At 43.1% G+C, this 18,844-nt stretch overlaps 1 protein-coding gene across 4 annotated transcripts; it reads left to right on the top strand.

The window, feature by feature from the left end:
* Window positions 1-3,204: 3,204 nt before the first annotated feature.
* On the top strand, window positions 3,205-18,422 carry LOC112247335 (serine/threonine-protein phosphatase 6 regulatory subunit 2). Of its 4 annotated transcripts, none has more exons than XM_024416082.2 (23): window positions 3,205-3,560; window positions 6,992-7,157; window positions 7,710-7,964; window positions 11,503-11,689; window positions 11,776-11,913; window positions 12,051-12,116; window positions 12,237-12,463; window positions 12,740-12,866; window positions 13,132-13,284; window positions 13,463-13,702; window positions 14,250-14,314; window positions 14,450-14,565; window positions 14,677-14,762; window positions 14,898-14,978; window positions 15,053-15,150; window positions 15,275-15,332; window positions 15,431-15,558; window positions 15,671-15,816; window positions 15,954-16,098; window positions 16,298-16,371; window positions 16,502-16,682; window positions 17,019-17,141; window positions 17,419-18,422. In XM_024416082.2, the coding sequence occupies exons 3-23, from the start codon at window positions 7,738-7,740 to the stop codon at window positions 17,468-17,470; spliced, it is 2,718 nt and encodes a 905-aa protein (XP_024271850.1). In that variant the 5' UTR covers window positions 3,205-3,560; window positions 6,992-7,157; window positions 7,710-7,737; the 3' UTR covers window positions 17,471-18,422. The 4 variants fall into 4 exon arrangements, with proteins under 4 accessions (XP_024271850.1, XP_024271851.1, XP_024271848.1 ...); XM_024416083.2 differs by having other exon boundaries at window positions 15,671-15,843; window positions 16,017-16,098; XM_024416080.2 differs by having other exon boundaries at window positions 15,671-15,843.
* Window positions 18,423-18,844: the final 422 nt, after the last annotated feature.

Below are 18,844 nucleotides of genomic sequence, written 5' to 3'. Positions count from 1 at the left end.
GGAATCTCCCTCCTACATACTGCTGCAACATGACCATAAACTTGGCACCTGAAACACCATAGTGGGTTTGAAACAAAAGCTCTCCGGATGTACAGTAACACAAATGTGGAAAAAGTCAAGGGGTGTGAATGCATAAAAACTCAGAAGGACAGGCAGGGTCTCCTCAGGCTTGTGCTTTCCACCGGGTCTGCATCAGTCGATCCACCTCAACACTCAACGCTACCCCAGTTATCACTCCTTTCAGCAGTGCTCTACTCCGGAGAGCAAAGCAGGACACAGCTCTCATCCCGAGTCGCATAGCGCCCTCTCCCTCTGGGCAGCAGACACACAAAAAAATCTACTCAAGTCCACTTCTGGATACTTTGACTGAATTGACAAGAACCAACTCCTTCTTCACACATCCTGATACCACAAACGGGTCGGCCAAAAGGCATGGATCTACTTTCTCCAAGAATTGTACTCCCACTGGGCTAGAGTCATCTCGGCCATTTTCCTGATCATTAGGGTGAGGCTCGGAAGCCTTCACATCACCTGTCGGTGCAGGTTCTTCCTCTTCACTTCTGTCAGGTTCAATTTCTGAGAGTTCACTATCTGTTGACTGCTCAGGGGTTTCAGGCACGTAATTATCTCTTCTGTACTTGACTCAAAGGAGAAAGTACTGTGCTTGTATTTCGCAGATGTTGGTTTGGGTTTGAACCTCACGCTCTTCTTTCAGCCTCGCTTCATCTTGCCATGCGCCATGAATTCCATCTTCCGCATTCATCCCAGCGTCTAACAAATATAATAAAATATGCAAATCTAACAAATATAAAGTCAATATCTTTATCATACATAATAACTGAGTTGCAAATGTAACGCATTGTGTTTGTGCAGAAAAATGTATGTTTGAACATTGTATTAGATCTGTAGGCATACATGAACAATAAAAGTTATTCCATACACAGTGCAGATGATGCATGGTAATTTCTGTATTCAACTGGTAATTAGTGGTAAATCACTTGATTATCTTTTGATGTAATTATCGAAGACCTCTAGTCCAATCTAGTGGAAAAGGGCCTTATCAGAGGAGCAGGCCAAGACCATTAGGTCCACTATCCTAGACAGTAATGTTGCAGACAGGAAATGTCATATACTGTATATTTGTGATTTATTTACATTAATATGCAGCTTGTTGTCAACAATCCACTTAAGCCCCAACCTGGTCCCAATGTATTGAAAACTTTAGTAGACAGACATAAAATTCCTCATGCATGCAGCCAGGACCTGGTGAATATTATTATTTTTTAAATATACTGTTTATCCCAATCATAATGTAATAATTGAAATTATATTGTTTGATAAATCGACAGTTTTGACAGGGAACAGATGCAAAGTTTTATAGTTTATTCCTCGTCTCTCTCTGAAGTCCTTGCGCCAAAAATGTTAGACGGACCAAGATTCAAAGGTCAGATAATGAAGGAAGAGGTGGTGTTTGCTCAGTTGTGTCTAGGACATTGAACTCGTCATTACATTTGGTTGGCATGCATGGTTTGTCATTGAGGTTGGACGAATTTGGAAGGGCTGGGGAAGGGTCTGTTAGAAGTTAGCAGGGCTCTTTTAAATGTTCTTAATAGTACAGTTAGGTAGGTGGATCTAATGTAAACCGTGATTGACCACACACTCCAGCACAGTAGGTGGCAGCATGCACCTTAAAGTTTGTGGTTTAAAAGCGAGTGGTTTGAGTAAATGAGATAATGATAATGGACCTTTTTACACAGTTTCTCGACTGTGTCCAGCTTGCTAATAATCACAGAAATTCAAGCTAGGCTGTTAGGGAGTAAATACTATAAATGACTCAATATACACTGAACAGAAATATAAACGCAACATGTAAATTGTTAGTCCCAAAATGTGTTTACATTCCGGTTAGTGAGCATTTCTCCTTTGCCAAGATAACCCATCCACCTGACAGGTGTGGCATATTAAGAAGATTTTGTCACAGAAGAAGTTTTGTCATACAACACAATGCCACAGATGTGTCAAGTTTTGAGTAAGCATGCAATATGCTGACTGCAGGAATGTCCACCAGAGCTGTTGCCAGAGAATGTAATGTTCATGTATCTACCATAAGCCACCTCCAAAGTAGTTTTAGAGAATTTGGCAGTATGTCCAACCGGCTTCACAACCGCAGGCTACGTGCATTGCGTCGTGTGGGCGAGCGGTTTGCTAATGTCAACATTGTGAACAGAGAACCCCACCGCCACCATGGGGCAATGGTATGGGCAGGCATAAGCATGATAATGCACGGGGCGGCAGGTAGCATAGTGGTTGGACTAGTAACTGAAAGGTTGCAAGAACGAATCCCTGAGCTGACAAGGTAAAAATATGTTGTTCTGCCCCTGAATAAGGCAGTTAACCCACTGTTCCTGGGCTGTCATTGAAAAATAAGAATTTGTTCTTAACTGACATGCTTAGTTAAATAAAGGATAAAAAATAAAAATAAATGTTGCAAGGATTTGTACATAAGCTGAAAATGTCCCATGGCCTGCATACTCACCAGACATGTCACCCATTGAGCATGTTTGGGATGTACCACAGGCACAGCATGTTCCAGTTCCCGCCAATATCCAGCAATTTTGCACAGCCATTGAAGACAATTGTGGGACAACATTCCACAATCAACAGCCTGATCAACTTTATGCGAAGGAAATGTGTTGCGCTGCATGAGGCAAATGGTGGTCACACCAGATACTAACTTTTCTGATCCTCGCCCCTAATTAAAAAAAAAAAGGTTACCTGTGACCAACAGGTGCATATCTGTATTCCCAGATGTGAAATCCATAGATTAGGGCCTAATGAATTTATTTAAATTGACTGATTTCCTTATATGAATTGTAACTCAGTAAAATCGCTGAAATAGTCGCGTTTATATTTTTGATCAGTATACTTTAAAATGACTAAAACCAACTCGAAACTGTGTAGAAAATGATAATGGCCTTTTTATACAGTTTATTGAATGTGTCCAGCTCCCTAATAATGACGGAAATTAAAGGTAGACAGGGTGTTCCAAAAACGATGGATAGAGAACTATATTTTGCAAATGTAGATGGTGAGGCACAGGAACATTACCAATTTTCAGTGCGGCCCTCCGGACCTAGCAAATTTTGTTTGACACCCTGGCCACAGAAGAAGTCAATGCACACTCGCCCTGCGCGCCTCCGCGATAATATTCGCCATTTTGATTCGAAAATATGACCGAGTTTTTCCTGCTTTGCATGCTTGAGCTGGGAAGAGGCTAGCTTATGAATTTATGTACTGTAGAATATATAAATATATATTACGCGTAATAATATTGAATATACAAGGTACAAATGTGAGGCCTGTCCGTTGCCACGTCACAAGAGACAAATATCCGTGTTACCAGGTTGACAGATACTTTGCTCATACTCCTCGTCAGACTGACCCATCAAAACAAATCACGTTTGGCTAGTTCGCTAACTAACGTTAGCTATTAGCTAACGAAGGTAGGTAGCGCAACATTAGCCATACAGACGAGTGGATTGCAAACTTTGAACAAAACGGTAAGTTTCTCAGGACCAACGTTGGCTAGCTATTTGTGCTTGGCGACTTAAAATACCTGGTTAAGCTATCAGTACCTAGTTAGCTAAAGAGGGTTAGCTAGCTTTTGCCAATTTAGCCAGCTAAAGTTGTGTTCATGTTAACGTTAAATGCTAGTTATCGGACTCCGAGAGAAACTAACGCCGACAACTACCCCTGTAACTAACTAGCGACAAAGTTGATGATAATTTGCTCAACTCCTTGTGCTAACGCTAGCTAAATTGTATGGTAACGTTAAGTTAGCTAGCTACCTGGATAGCTAGCGACTCAGGATTCTCTACGCCTTTAACTGTGTCGAATCCCTCTGGTTTAGCCAATCTACTTTGCTAACTGAATTAGGTAGCTATGTCCTAGCTAGCTAACGTTAATACTAGCTGACGTTAGTTGCTGTTCAGACATTCGACGTTAGCAAGATCAAAAAGAGAAGTGAAGTTGGTTCAAGATCATGTTTCGGTTGCAAGAAATGTTAACTACCAAACATGTTACTTCCTGCATTTGTGAAGATATACTTGTTGCGGAAAATTCCACACCGTTGTAAAATTATAGTTGTCTAGAAACAAATCGACGGTCTTGGAATTTCTATCTATTGAACAAACAAACTCAACCCCGTTTCCAACTGCAGGGCAAGGGTTTGGCACTGGCAGCGTTACCTTATAAATAATCAGATGTCAAGTCTCCAAGTAGTAAATAGAAGTAGCCAGCAAGTACTACTGTAGTGACTTGAAGTAAACAGAAATGTGAGCTTCCAACACTCAGCAGTTGATGTGCATTTCTTGCCAAGGCCACCACCATATAATTTTACAGCGCTACCAGAGCACTTGCCCCTGCATTGTCAGACAAGGAGGGATAGTAGACCCTAAACCATCTTACCAATTTATTTTCAGAGAAATTAAACACGTAAAAGTATAATTTTGGGGGGGTTGATGTGAATAAAACAATAATAGAAAAAATATTATATACATGTTTACCTGAGACAATACTACAAATAATAATAATATACACTTTGACAACTGTAGCAATGTTTTCATGTCCATTGGAGAGTTGGGGGCAGGGTAATTGTACTGTCTGTATCTAAATAATGGAAGTGGGGAGAACAGTCTGAGGTTCTTCATAGGCTTACAGACAACAAAATGGTCAAGTTTGTAAAAGCAGTTATCCAAAACCAACCACATCTTGAATCCTAGGTATAAGGTGGCAACAAAAACGAGCGCCTTAAATGGGGCTCCCTGTTGCTACTTTTGTTAGCAACTCATGGGGAAGCACACCTGCAGGTGCTTAGCAGTGCAGCCAACTGAGACCGATAAGCACCTAATTAGGAAATGGGAGAGCCTGGCTATGTCCCAATTATCTTCGATAGCCTCCTTTCCCTATCAACTCTCCTTCATAACCACTGATCGTAGTAGACTTAATTAGTTTCCACCATCTTGCTTTTGCCTATCTAATTAGTGGTCATGAAGGTGAAGAGCCAAGGAAAGGAAGCCGTCTAAGATTTGTGATTTCTCTGTCTATGCCACGTTCATGTGCTATCAGAAATTCCTAGTTCCGACTGGGGAAGTTTCACTTATTAAACGACCCTCCAAATCTGAATTACAAGTGGGAAACTGGAGAAATTGTTGTGACTTTATTGACATCTACAACCTTACAAATATGGATGATGTAGCTAGATTGACCATATTCTCAATTTTAAGCAAGCTAGCAAACTATTATTATTAGCAATGTTAGCCAGCTTATCAAGATAACTAAAATCTTGTTGGTTGACGAATTGTTCCGATCAAAAAGCACATGCATGAAACTGCCGTATATCCGACATCACAACTAGGAAATAGGAAGTTCCGACGAGCATGTGAACGAACGCTGCGTTTCTACGCTGCCCCATAAGCCACTTGCTTTGCTTAATGACAGGCTACTGTTAGGTCATAGCATCCAGTTGATTGCACTTCAACCATTGTTCTTTTCATCATTTACTCTATTAGCCAGTGGACTGTTTTGTTGAAGATGCCCCTGGTGACTTCTATTTTAGATGAGAAGTCAAGTTTTAACTTTTTCCTGTGTAGCGTTCACGGGGGAGCACTCTAGGGGTTATAGTTGCACTAGTGTGCTCTGTATAAATGTATGCCAAATGGACTCTCCCACACGTGCAGGATTGTCCAAAAAGTAGGAAACACTTTGATTTCCTTATATTGTGTTGTGTGGGCGGCCAGTCAGTGTTGTATTGCACAGGCCAGCACATTCGTCTTTTGTTGACTAAGCAAGTTAGTTTGACTTTGTCCCTTCTAACATGCCTGAATAATGGTCTTGATAGGCTAGTTAGTGTGTTTATCATAGCAACCATAGACAACAGATTATTCTAAACTATTCTCATTTCCTGTCTGTAGTTGTGGTTGCCTAGGCTATAGCTTATAGCTAGGTTGTTTAGTGTGAGATGCTGACGTCAAGAACAGTGAAGTAGCTAGAGCTAACCACAACCTTTTCACATAAATGATGTATGAGTGAGGGTCCAGGAAAGGATAGTGTGCATTAGATGCTTTTACTTCTGCATATATTTTAAAGCATACAGGTAATAATATTTATTGTAGTAGCTAGGAAGCAACCCCTGGTAGTCAGCCCAGTGTTCATACATTAGACTTAAGACAAAATACTCATGAATTTGACTAATTGGTAGCCTATGCAAGCCTATAATCCATTTAAAAATGCTTGTCTCATTTCATAAAGCATTTGCATAGGCCTAACAAGACCCAAAGCATGTATCTGGAATTTTGTTTAAGATTTTCCAGCCGGCATCTTAGTTGATGGCATGCCCATTTTTCTGTGTGAGCCTGTCCATTGTTGGCCAAAATACCATTCACTACTATCTTCAAGTAATTAAGTTAGCTGGAGTTCATTTGTTGTTTGTGTTCGTTATGACACAACACTAAGCGTTGCACATTTCACCGTTGTTAGGCTAAGTTGAGTTGATATATAATGTTAGTCTAGGCCTTGTTCTCTTTTTTTATAAGCCACAAGGCAAGTCAGGACAGGCTGTTGGCACATCAGTTCATTGTCTCATTCATAAAACTGAAAGCGAAGAGTTCTATAGAAGCAGGTTGACTTAGGGTTTGGCTACTCTAGGCTAAGATTTCAAAAGTCAAACCCCGCTACAGCATTCTCACTAGCAGTCTACTAACTAGAAGGCTAGGTCATGACCCTATAACTAATGACAGCCAGACAAACGTCTTTCTCGAAAAGCTCTGTTCAGAATCCTCCTTGTAATGTCGAATAAATCTGATGCAACACAGTCATCTTTAAACACAAGATGCATATAATACTGCTGCTGACTAATAATAGATGACTTTGCGATCAGATGCAAGGTCCTATGTGAATTTAATTATAATCCCCATCCCCTTGTCTCTCTCAGGTTATGGTGAGCCTTTCAGTGTGTTGTGTACTAAGGATGCCTGTGTTCTAAGAGGAGACCCATGTTGATAAATGCCAGGCCTTGCCACGCTCTCTGCTGTCTGCACAAACACAAATGCCTGCCTTTGAGGGAGGTCTGATTAAAGATACCCACATTTAATCTGCTGGTAAGCACAATTACTGGATGTTACATCTCAAATGATATCTGTAATGAGTTTGTTGTTCATGTGTGGACCGAGTCAGTGACCGTGTTTGATGTTTTTAGATGTTCCTGCTTCATTGTTTATCTGTTTCTTTGTATTTCCCCTGTTACCCTCCCTACCACGCATGAACCTCAGCTCTTTTAATCTCCTCAGCTCTTTTAATCTCCTTTTTCTTCCTCATTAATTTGATTCATTTTCATCTCAAAGCGCTTCAAAAAACAAACAATACATCATGAGTAGCCTAGGTCAACCAATAAGTCATCGTCATGAGTAGCCTAACTATAGTTGGCTAGTTCAAACAATAGAGTGCATGCATCCTTTAAAGATGGAGAGGGACAGTTCATGGCTTGCTCAGAGGACTGTAGTCAGGGAGATGTTGATGATCTTGTAGAGGGCTACATAACCACCAGAAATGTGCAGAAAAATTAAACGTCTAATAAAAAAAAATAATAATAAAAACCAATATGCCAATATTGCGTCCCTCTCTCTCTCCGACTCTCTCCTTCCTTCTCCTAGGGCTGTGCCCCCTGTCCAAGCAGCCACCATGTTCTGGAAGTTTGACCTGCACACCACGTCCCACATCGACCAGCTGCTGGACCGGGAGGACGTGACTTTGCGGGAGCTCATGGAGGAGGATGACGTCCTGCAGGAGTGCAAGGCACAGAACCGCCGGCTGCTGCTCTTCCTCTCCCAGGACCACTGCATGACAGAGCTGGTCAACCTCATCACCACAGAGCCCCCTGCTGACTTAGAGGAGAAGAGCCGCTTTAAGTGAGAGAAAAGGGTCACCCCAGGGGAAAGTGGGATGTGTATTGAGCGGCCCCATTCAGCCCATGTACAATGGGGCAAAACAGTATTTAGTCAGCCACCAATTGTGCAAGTTCTCCCACTTAAAAAGATGAGGCCTGTAATTTTCATCATAGGTACACCTCATCTATGACAGACATAATGAGAAAAAAAAATCCAGAAAATCACATTGTAGGATTTTTTATTAATTTATTTGCAAATTATGGTGGAAAATAATTATTTGGTCACCTATAAACATGCAAGATTTCTGGCTCTCACAGACCTGTAACCTCTTCTTTAAGAGGCTCCTCTGTCCTCCACTCGTTACCTGTATTAATGGCACCTGTTTGAACTTGTTATCAGTATAAAAGACACCTGTCCACAACCTCAAACAGTCACACTCCAAACTCCACTATGGCCAAGACCAAAGAGCTGTCAAAGGACACCAGAAACAAAATTGTAGACCTGCACCAGGCTGGGAAGACTGAATCTGCAATAGGTAAGCAGCTTGGTTTGAAGAAATCAACTGTGGGAGCAATTATTAGGAAATGGAAGACCTACAAGACCACTGATAATCTCCCTCGATCTGGGGCTCCACGCAAGATCTCACCCCGTGGGGTCAAAATGATCACAAGAACGGTGAGCAAAAATCACAGAATCACACGGGGGGACCTAGTGAATGACCTGCAGAGAGCTGGGACCAAAGTAACAAAGCCTACCATCAGTAACACACTATACCGCCAGGGACTCAAATCCTGCAGTGCCAGACGTGTCCCCCTGCTCAAGCCAGTACATATCCAGGCCTGTCTGAAGTTTGCTAGAGAGCATTTGAATGATCCAGAAGAAGATTGGGAGAATGTCAGATGAAACCAAAATATAACTTTTTGGTAAAAACTCAACTCGTCGTGTTTGGAGGACAAAGAATGCCGAGTTGCATCCAAAGAACACCATACCTACTGTGAAGCATGGGGGTGGAAACATCATGCTTTGGGGCTATTTTTCTGCAAAGGGACCAGGACGTCTGATCCGTGTAAAGGAAAGAATGAATGGGGCCATGTATCGTGAGATTTTGAGTGAAAACCTCCTATCAGCAAGGGCATTGAAGATGAAACGTGGCTGGGTCTTTCAGCATGACAATGATCCCAAACACACCGCCTGGGCAACGAAGGAGTGGCTTCGTAAGAAGCATTTCAATGTCCTGGAGTGGCCTAGCCAGTCTCCAGATCGCAACCCCATAGAAAATCTTTGGAGGGAGTTGAATGTCTGTGTTGCCCAGCAACAGCCCCAAAACATCACTGATCTAGAGGAGATCTGCATGGAGGAATGGGCCAAAATACCAGCAACAGTGTGTGAAAACCTTGTGACGACTTACAGAAAACATTTGACCTCTGTTATATACCCTTTGTTGGCAATGACAAAGTATTGAGAAACTTTTGTTATTGACCAAATACTTATTTTCCACCATAATTTGCAAATAAATTCATTAAAAATCCTACAATGTGATTTTCTGGATTTTGTTTTGTGTTCTCATTCTGTCTGTCATAGTTGAAGTGTATCTATGATGAAAATTACAGGCCTCATCTTTTTAAGTGGGAGAACTTGCACAATTGGTGGCTGACTAAATACTTTTTTGCCCCACTGTATACTATTTCATTATTGTAAGAGAATCTGTGCTTAACAAAGAATAGTTTTAAATAAATATTCAAATACATCCTATGCTTAAGCCATCACGGACTGACCTTTCCTCTAAAGACCAGTTGTACAAAATGAAAGGGGCTTCTCCGTAACATGCTCTACATGGCCTGGGTTCTACGCTCAGTGGATAAGTGCCAACCTAAGACCAGCATGCATACACTATTACGTTCTTTGTTTTCCTGTGATTCTTAATGTCAAACAAACGAAGAGATCCCTGTCTAGAGCGAAAGAGCTTGTGTCTGTGGGGTCTAGTCTTCGCCTTGTAACCCCGGGGGGGTTTATCCCATCTGCTCATCACTCCTAACATCACTGCCCTCCAACCATTTTTTTGTGGCAGCCACTCCAAGAACATGAATAAAACCACCAGAGGAAAGGTTCTTACCCCAGAGCCATAACTCTTTCACACTGAAAACGCATATGTTTGACATTGAGAAAGCACAACCAGTTAGATTTTAACCCATAGATTTTAACCCATAGCCATCAGTATGGCTTCTTATCCTAGAGCCACAACACCTTCACAGTTCATACGTGCTTCTGCATATGATTGACATTGAGAATTGTGAAAGCACCAACAAACACAACTAGTTAGCTTTGAACCAACGGCCATCAGTTTGAGGAAAGGTTCTTACGCCAGAGCCACTGACTACTTCACTATACATGTTCTCTTCATACAGTTGAGATTGAGTAGAACAAACAAGCACAACCAGCTAGATTCAAACATTTTACCCAATGCTTGAGGCAATGGTCTTCCCTCATACTCCCCCAAAAAATACAGTTCTCTTTGAATATTTGATGTTAAGAATTGTTTAAACAATAACACAGCCTGCTAGATTTGAACCCACACATTTAGACGTGAGGCCAGGTTGTTATCTCACCCACTGTCTCCTCCAGAATGTGACATTTCTTTGAAAATGTTAAATATAAAAGTTGGGATTCAATCCATATATAATAGGAATTGTGGCTTTTTAAAGGCAATTTCGATTGAGCAGACATATTGCATTTCCGTGCAAGAGGTGTCACTACAGTCCCTGGTTTGAGTCCAGGCTGTATCGCATCCGGCCGTGATTGGCGGTGCATAATTGGCCCAGCGTCCGGGTTTGGCTGGGGTAGGCTGTCATTGTAAATAAGAATTTGTTCTTAACTGACTAAATAGATAAAAGGTTACCGTGAAAGGGATCTATGCAAAAATGGGAACGTAGCCTTTAAAAGCCACAATGCCTATAACTCGATATTGGATTGAATCCTGAATTTAGTGGGAGCCAAGATATATTTTAAGGCTTTTTTTAAGGTTGAAGACTGATAATTGACAGTAGAAACACTGTTTTGAACTCAATGTCATGAACTGGGAACAGAACTCCCAGTGCCATGATAGATGCCTCTGAATTAGTTCATGTTTTTAGGTTGCTCCTTTAATGTAACAGAAGAGTACAACAGGTGGCGTTGGGTTTGAAACATGCCCAGAGATCCTATTACATTACTATTCTAATTCCTAATTGTATGCATGCCCTCTTGTGGACAACATCTCGCCCTCTAAAGTAGCTTACAAGACACAAAACACCAAATATGCCCTGTTTCCCTAAAGCATCTTAAGGCTGAGTTAGGATAGGATGCTATGGTTCTAACGAAGAACTTAGTCTTAAGATACTTTTGGGAAACTGGGCCCTGGTCTTGATTGGGTCTGTTAACATAGCATACACAATGTGGTCTTCAGCATACTCAGTCCAATAAACATGAATTCAGAATTGACAATGAGCATTTCAGAATATTTCCAAACATCGTAAAAGTAATATTTCAAGAATTAATACCACTGTACACCTCCCTCCCACAGGTTCCCTAACATCGCCTGTGAGCTCTTGACATCAGACGTGTCCCTTATCAACGACAAGTTGGGCGGGGACACGTCACTCCTGGAGACTCTCTACCACTTCCTGGAGCAGGACCCGCCCCTCAACCCGCTACTAGCCAGCTTCTTCAGCAAGACCATCGGCAACCTCATCGCTAGGAAAACAGAACAGGTAACCTCAATGCCCAAGAAGTTATAAAGGTGGATAAAGAAAGTGTAAGGACCTACCTGGAGCTTACCAAACATCTCTTGCTCCAGGTAATCTCCTTCCTGAGGAAAAAGGATGGCTTCATCGGCCTGGTGCTGAAACACATTGACGCTTCCGCGATGATGGACCTGCTGCTTCGCCTCATCAGCTGTGTGGAGCCTGCCCCCTTGAGACAAGAGGTCCTTAATGTAAGCTGCCACTGTCTGCCAGCCATTCCTGTTCTCATAAATGTTGTGTTCAATTATAAATATAATTTCTTATTGACTTGGGCATCTTGTATTTCTCTCATTCATTCTCTGTCATACTTTTTCTTTCCTGATCTCAGTGGCTGAGCGAAGAGAAGCTGATTCAGAGACTCACAGAGCTCATCCATACAGGCAAAGACGAGGAAGTGAGTTATAGACCGTAGTCTGATATTGCAGTATTCTCCTGGACAAGGCATGGCAGTTGATATTAACTATCTGGTCAGAAGTATGAATCCTGATTTGCATGAATCTTTATTTTTTTCCAGAGACAATCAAATGCGTCTCAGACGCTTTGTGACATCATCCGCCTTAGTCGAGACCAGGCCAATCAGATGCAGGAGAATGTTGAGACCGACCCCTTATTGGCTGTTCTAGAGTCGCAGGAGAGCGTAGCGGGGCTCCTGAAGACCATGTTTGAGGGGGAGAGGAGTGAGGCCTCCATTGTTAACGGAACTCAAGTGCTACTTACCTTACTGGAGACCAGGAGGTCCGGGTGAGTGGAACAACTGTTCTCTCTCCTCATATGTACTCTCCCTCCCTCATATCTCTTTCCATTGCCTTGTCCAGAAACAACCTCTAGCCACTTGTGGACATCTTAAAAGGACATGATAGATTTAAGCAATATGGTAATACATCCACCTTGCCTTCTGATAGGCTGTCTGGATTTATCACCACAAATGCTTAAGGCAGGGGCTAAAGGTTGTTTCTAGACGGGGACCATCTCTCCAGCTATTTTAGCATGTGAACACCCTCGTTCTCTCTCCGTCAGGTTGGAGGGGCTGATGGATCTCTATTCTCAGGGATATGAAAGGTCTTACACTGTCAACAGCAGTATTCTACATGCCATTGAGCCCCATCTAAAGGACTTCCAGCAGCTTCTCCTGAATCCCCCCAAGGTAAGGACATACAGTAAGGCCCTATGCCTGTGGCTGATCAATTTACAGTGGTCAGTGGGTACGAGAGACTGTCATGAAACATACAAATAATACTTTTTTTAAATTATGTTGGAGGCCAACAGACTGCAGAAAATTCCAACCATAATTTTATACAAACTGTTCGGGGGGTTTACCAACCATTAACACACAATTGAATCAACTTGTTCAACAGTTCTTCCTGTATACAATGACTGTTTAGTAATTGAATTGAACATGGTGTGTGTAGAAAAGTGCAATACTGACGACGGTTGGCCTTCTGGAGGAGCCGCTGGGGAACGCCCGCCTTCACGTGGCCCGGCTGGTGGCCGCCTTGCTGCAGACCAGCGCCCCCAGTGTCTGTCAGGAGCTCTGCAAGCTCACCACCATGGACCAGCTACTGGTGTGTCTGCACTGCCGGGACTCATCAACTTGTCTATCTCTCACTCTTTCGCATTTATTCATTTGTTCACACTCTGGCTCTTTTCTTTACCTCTCCTTTCTGTCGTTCACATTCTTGTTCTGTCACTCAGTCACCTACCATCGGTCACCACGGTTCTCTCGCTCTTTGCTCTCTACAGGACCTGTTCTTCAAGTACTCATGGAATAACTTCTTGCACTTCCAAGTGGAGCTGTGTGTGGCGTCCATCCTGAACCACTCTGTCCCAGAGGAGCGGCCCATCCCTGGCCTCCAGAACCACGAGGAGAAGCTCCCAGCAGGCCCAGAGAACCAGGGGGAGGCAGGAGGTGAAGCTGGGGAGCCAGCCAAGGCCAGTGACTCGGTGGAGGAGACCACCCTTCACAACACACTGGTGGCACATGTAGGTGGCTTGGCAGCTCTGTCTGTCTATGTGCAGTAATAGGCGGGTGTAAAACATTTACTTGCTTATGAGCCCTTCTGTACTATGCAGAGTTTACAACAAAACATAGTAGCATAAGAGAAATCAAATCAATGTGCAGAGGTTCAAGGTAGACTGTCTGTACATAAAGGCAGGGTAAAGTGACTAGGCATCAGGATATATGAACAGAGTAACAGCAGCAAATTGAGTGTGGGTTTTGTCAATGAAGTGTGTATATATACTTCATTGACAAAACCCACTTACCCTACGAAGTCTAGAGCCTGCTGGTTTTCTGTTCTACCGGATTATTCATTGCACCCACCTGGTATCCCAGGTCTAAATCAGTCCCTTAGAGGGGAACAATGAAACAACAGTGGAACTGGCTTCGAGATCCAGAGTTGAGTTTGAGGGGTCTAGTGAGTGTGTGTGTAGAGTCAGTGCAGATAGTTTGGGTACCTTTAAGACTATTTAGGGGGTAGAAGCCAGATGAGCTTATTGGTCCGAGAGTGTTAAACATTGTCTTCCTCAGCTCTTCCAGAAGTGTCGGTTGGTACAGAGGATCCTGGACGCCTGGGAGGAGAACGATCAAATACAGTAAGACAACATGTCAGACGCTCAAATCTGGGGAACAACAGCTATTGTCCAGTATTGTTTCACTACAATAGTGGTATCTAACATGATAGTAGTGTCTGTTAGAGGTCATTAACCGGTGTGTGGTTTTTTTCTTAGGGCGGAGGGTGGCGCTAGGAGAGGTAACATGGGTCACCTGACCAGGATGGCCAACATGGTGGTACAGAACCTAGAGAAAGGACCAGTCCAGTCCCAGATCAGTGACCTCATCAAAGGTATGCGTGTTTTGATGAGCTGCCAGATTAACACTTCTGTATTCAGAAAAGAATAGCAAAGAATGTTACTGTGCCTGGGTGAGTGCTTAGAACTGGTCTGTGATATTGCAGAGTTGCCAGAGGACTGCAGAGGACGCTGGGAGAGCTTTGTGGATGAGACTCTGAGAGAGACCAACAGGAGAAACACAGTGGAACTGGTATCAACCATTCAGTCACCATCTCTGTCTCTCCACACAAAGATGCTTTTTCCCTTGCTCAATCACGCAAGCATTCCCTTCTACACATTCTGTCATTTCCTCACTCTAATTCTCTGTCTGTCCTGTGTGTCCCAGGTGAGCACCCATAACCTGCACTCCTCCAGTGAAGATGATGATATGGAGAGTCCCTTCCCCAACGATCTGTCACTCCAACAGGTAGGAAGACACATTTGTCTACCCATGAGGAAATATAATTATTTTGAAAGGACTAAATTCATGTCCCCCCCCAGGCTTTCTCAGACTATCAGATCCAGCAGATGACTGCCAACTTTGTGGATCAGTTTGGGTTCAACGATGAGGAGTTCAGTGAGCATGATGAAAACATCAAGTGAGTTTCCTTATCCGTTCCACTATTCCTTCTCCAATAACCAGAAATCAGCTTTGAAACAGACTGCTATGACAAAGACCTCTGGGGGCTAACAGCTGCTATTTTGTTTCCTTCCTTTCCTAAGTGCCACATTTGACCGGATTGCAGAAATAAACTTCAATCTAGATGCTGATGATAATAGTGTAAGTTGTATTGTTATGTAATGTCTACCAGCTTCATTGTGTGTGTAGTGAAAGTTAAATGTTTACATGCGTTTCCCTCTCCATGTGTGTGATAACAGGCCAACGCTACTGCCTTTGAGGCCTGCTGTAAAGAGAGGATACGTCAGTTTGACGATGCTGAAGAGGAGGAGGACATTTGGGAGGAGAAGGAGATTAACTATGCAACACAAGTCAAATCCAGAACAAGGTTGGTAAAATTCAAGATGCAAAAACAAAGTAGGGGATGTTATGTCAATGTGCAGCTCTCCATCGATTTCTCATCAAACTGCTCTTCTCTTTCTCTCCCGTGTGTGTGTCAGATTTGGGGTGTCCCACACCTCAGAGAGCAGTCTGGAGAACGGGGGTCGGGAGCGGGACCGCGGGTCGGGTTCTGACGAGGACGACTCCTCCAGACAGAGCGCCTCAGCTCCAGGCAGCATGGAGGAGAGCAAGGACAACACTCCCAGTACACCTGGCAATCAATCAGCTACTTGTAAACTATGCTTATTACCCATTCTTACTCAACCAATTAGACAATCATTAATGGTCTCCACTTTGCAAAACATTGTAGACTTTTTCCTCTTACCATGTTATCATGTGAAGGTCCAAGCTGGACAGCGAGTTTCGGGGAAGCTGGGGGTAACTCGTCCTCTCCGGGTCCTGCAGGCTGGGATTCCCCAGGGGGGAGTGGAGGAGACAAACAGGAGGCAGGTTGGGCCAACTTCACAGAGTTCCAACCTTTCAGCAGGTGGGAACTAAACACTCTCCATACAGTTTTATATACATTTGATATTAGTGTCTGGGATATTGTAACTTGTCAATTTATCATGTTTTTAGTAAGCCCTTTTTAAATCACCAACATAAGATGTTGATTACTTCATTGTGTGACATACCTAGTGGTGTGTTGTCAGTTCTCTGTACCTGAAGCTTACCTCCTCTCCCTGCAGCCCAGAGGTTGGCCCCAGATGTAGCTCTCCCGTAGGCAGCAGTGATGCAGACAAACTGGGTCCGGACAAGAGTGGTGAGTGTGGGATGGGAGGTTTCAGCCACCTGACATTTTGACCTAGCTCCCCCTTGTGGAGACATTCACTATTGCATTGAGAACAAAACATGTTACAAGGTTTTCATTATCGCTTTGGCTTGTGCGTTAGGTAAAGTGATTGTGTGTCCAGGTGCGAGCCCCTCTGCTGGTGGTGAGTGGCCGGTGGGTGAAGGTAGGAAGGCTCCCCTCGTAGCCTCAGATAGCAGCTCCTCCGGGGGCTCCGACAGCGAGGACGATGACAAGACTGCCGCCACCGCCACGGAAACCATCAAGAATGCTGAAGTCAAAAGGTTTGTTTAACAAGAGTTAAACTCATGCACAGTCAATGCGAAAACATTTTCTGTTGAAGTCCACTCAAGCCTTAGTACCCATGTAAATAAACATCTATATTTGAAACATAACTACCACATTGAAGTAATTATACACTGGACTTGAAATGAAATTACTGGATTCAGAGTTTGGAAATCCATGGAGCTTCCCATGAACTATGAATGTACTTTACTGGAGAGGAAGAATCACTAGCATTTATTTAAAAAAAAGAGTTGGAGTGGTGTAGCTACCAAAATAGTTGAACAACACTTCTGTTGAAGACTGACTAACAAGCAACCTAACCTTTCCTCTGCTAGTGAGGAGAACCCCATCCCTCTGGAAAAGCTGTCCCTCACAGACACTGTCAAGTCCCCCCCAAAGGCACAGCTTGCAGCAGACACACTGCCAGCCTCGGCCCCCACCTCTCAGACAGACAACAAGTAGGTGCCAGCTCATGTGTGTACAAATAATGCATGCTTGCACGTAGAGATCCCAGGCAGTTTAGGGCAAAAGAATATTCTAGCAACCGGGTTTCCTTTTCCAAGCCAGAGCCAAGACACATCTGGATGTTGAACAGCAGCATTGCGCACCTGAAGAAGTATTTACTGTGAACTCTAGCCTGCCAGAGAAGGAGAGGTTGTCTGCAATGTAGGATTATGTTATCACCCTCCTCTCACTTAGTCTCCCATCTTCTCTACACCTTCTTCCCCCCTCCAGAGAGGATCCACCCCAGTGCCCAGAGATGCCAGCAGTCAACGGGCCTGTCTGAGGGGCAGACAGTCCTATACCCCAGACTGGTGTGATAGACTGTGCCATTTCCAGGGAGACCACCCCCTCCCAAATAACCTCACTGCAACCTACAGTGTTTTAATGAATCACGCTGCCATGTTATTGGACCTGGACACTGCCAATCAACACCAATAATGGGGAGAGGAGACATGTAAAAGCAACCAATCATCCCAACCAACAGGCAGAACAGTGTAGAGGAAATTGTCTTCAAAGCCTTTTCTAATGTTGCACATAAATACGTGTGGTTTTATTGTAGCAGTGATCTCTTAAACAACCGAAATCTGAGAGGAGTATAAAGGTTTTCTGAAGGATTTGTTCTCGTACTCTTTTCAAATGGTTGGACCTGAGTAAGGAGCGGATAGCACAGGTCAACTTAACGAAATGATGCCTCAACAATAAATACCTTTCTGAAAATGTTTTCCTTGAGCTTAAAAGGCACTTATGCAGCCATTTTTACTGTACATTATAGGACAATGTTAAGTGTTCTGCCATCTTGTCTCTCTCTCAGATCAAGGTTTTAACCAAACCTGTTTTTTTTTTGTCATGGAAAAACATCTATTCTTGTACCTCACTAGTTCTGAATGTTTTAAAGTATCCAAGGAAAAGGGTGGGTCAAGAAACAGTTATATAGTATTAGTCTTCTGCTCAAGTGCAATAATGACAATTAGCCATTTTATTTAAATCAACTTTTAGTGTTGTCAGAAGGAAGACTCATTCGGTATAGTTATATGGGCCAACTAATTTGGATATAAACTGAACAAGGTTTTGATTTGTTACTGCATGTATAACCGGTTCTCCGTTGACCTAGCTAGTGAGCTGAGACCTGATTGTATTTGACTTTGTTATTTGCTATCCCCCTTAAAATCAACCAAACATGATCTACCTATATTCAAATATCTACATTTTAAAGTAAATTTTACACGCAATCTTGAGCACTGTGTTAATGTTCTGTTATTCCAAAACACTTACAGGGCAGGAGCTGTCTTTTTGAGAGGGTCAACGTTGGGTTCTGCTAAATACCTCTAGTGCAGTGGTTCCCAACCAGGGTATACTTGACTCATGACACGATAGGTCTACTGGTAAAATTCACATGGGAAGGTACTCTGGGCAGAGCCAAATTCAGGTGGTACAGCATCCGAAAAAGGTTAAGAACCACTGCAGTAGTGTACTTACTCATTTGACACTTTGGTTGACCACATGAATAGCAAAGTACTTAAATGCATCCTTCCCTTTGAGATTTTGCTGGATGACAACTATAGTGCTTTCACCCATCCAATCATGTATGGTTTCCTTCAGGCAGAGGATGCATTTTAGTTTCCCCCCCACACCCTCCTTTTGGGACTGTGGCCAGAAT

Source organism: Oncorhynchus tshawytscha, linkage group LG33 (assembly GCF_018296145.1).
Source record: "Oncorhynchus tshawytscha isolate Ot180627B linkage group LG33, Otsh_v2.0, whole genome shotgun sequence".
In the NCBI taxonomy this organism is placed as follows: Eukaryota; Metazoa; Chordata; class Actinopteri; order Salmoniformes; family Salmonidae; genus Oncorhynchus; species Oncorhynchus tshawytscha.
Note: the sequence above shows the minus strand (reverse complement) of the source record. Positions and strands in the feature narration are given on the sequence as shown.

What these genes read in the sequence shown, in the direction of transcription:
- LOC112247335 (XM_024416080.2), top strand. Translation starts at nt 7,738, where the DNA reads ATGTTCTGGAAGTTTGACCTGCACACCACGTCCCACATCGACCAGCTG. An exon ending in GAGGAGAACGATCAAATACA is followed by an intron (nt 14,315 to 14,449) that starts GTAAGACAACAT and finishes TTTTTTTCTTAG; the next exon opens with GGCGGAGGGTGGCGCTAGGA. An exon ending in CAAGTCAAATCCAGAACAAG is followed by an intron (nt 15,559 to 15,670) that starts GTTGGTAAAATT and finishes TGTGTGTGTCAG; the next exon opens with ATTTGGGGTGTCCCACACCT.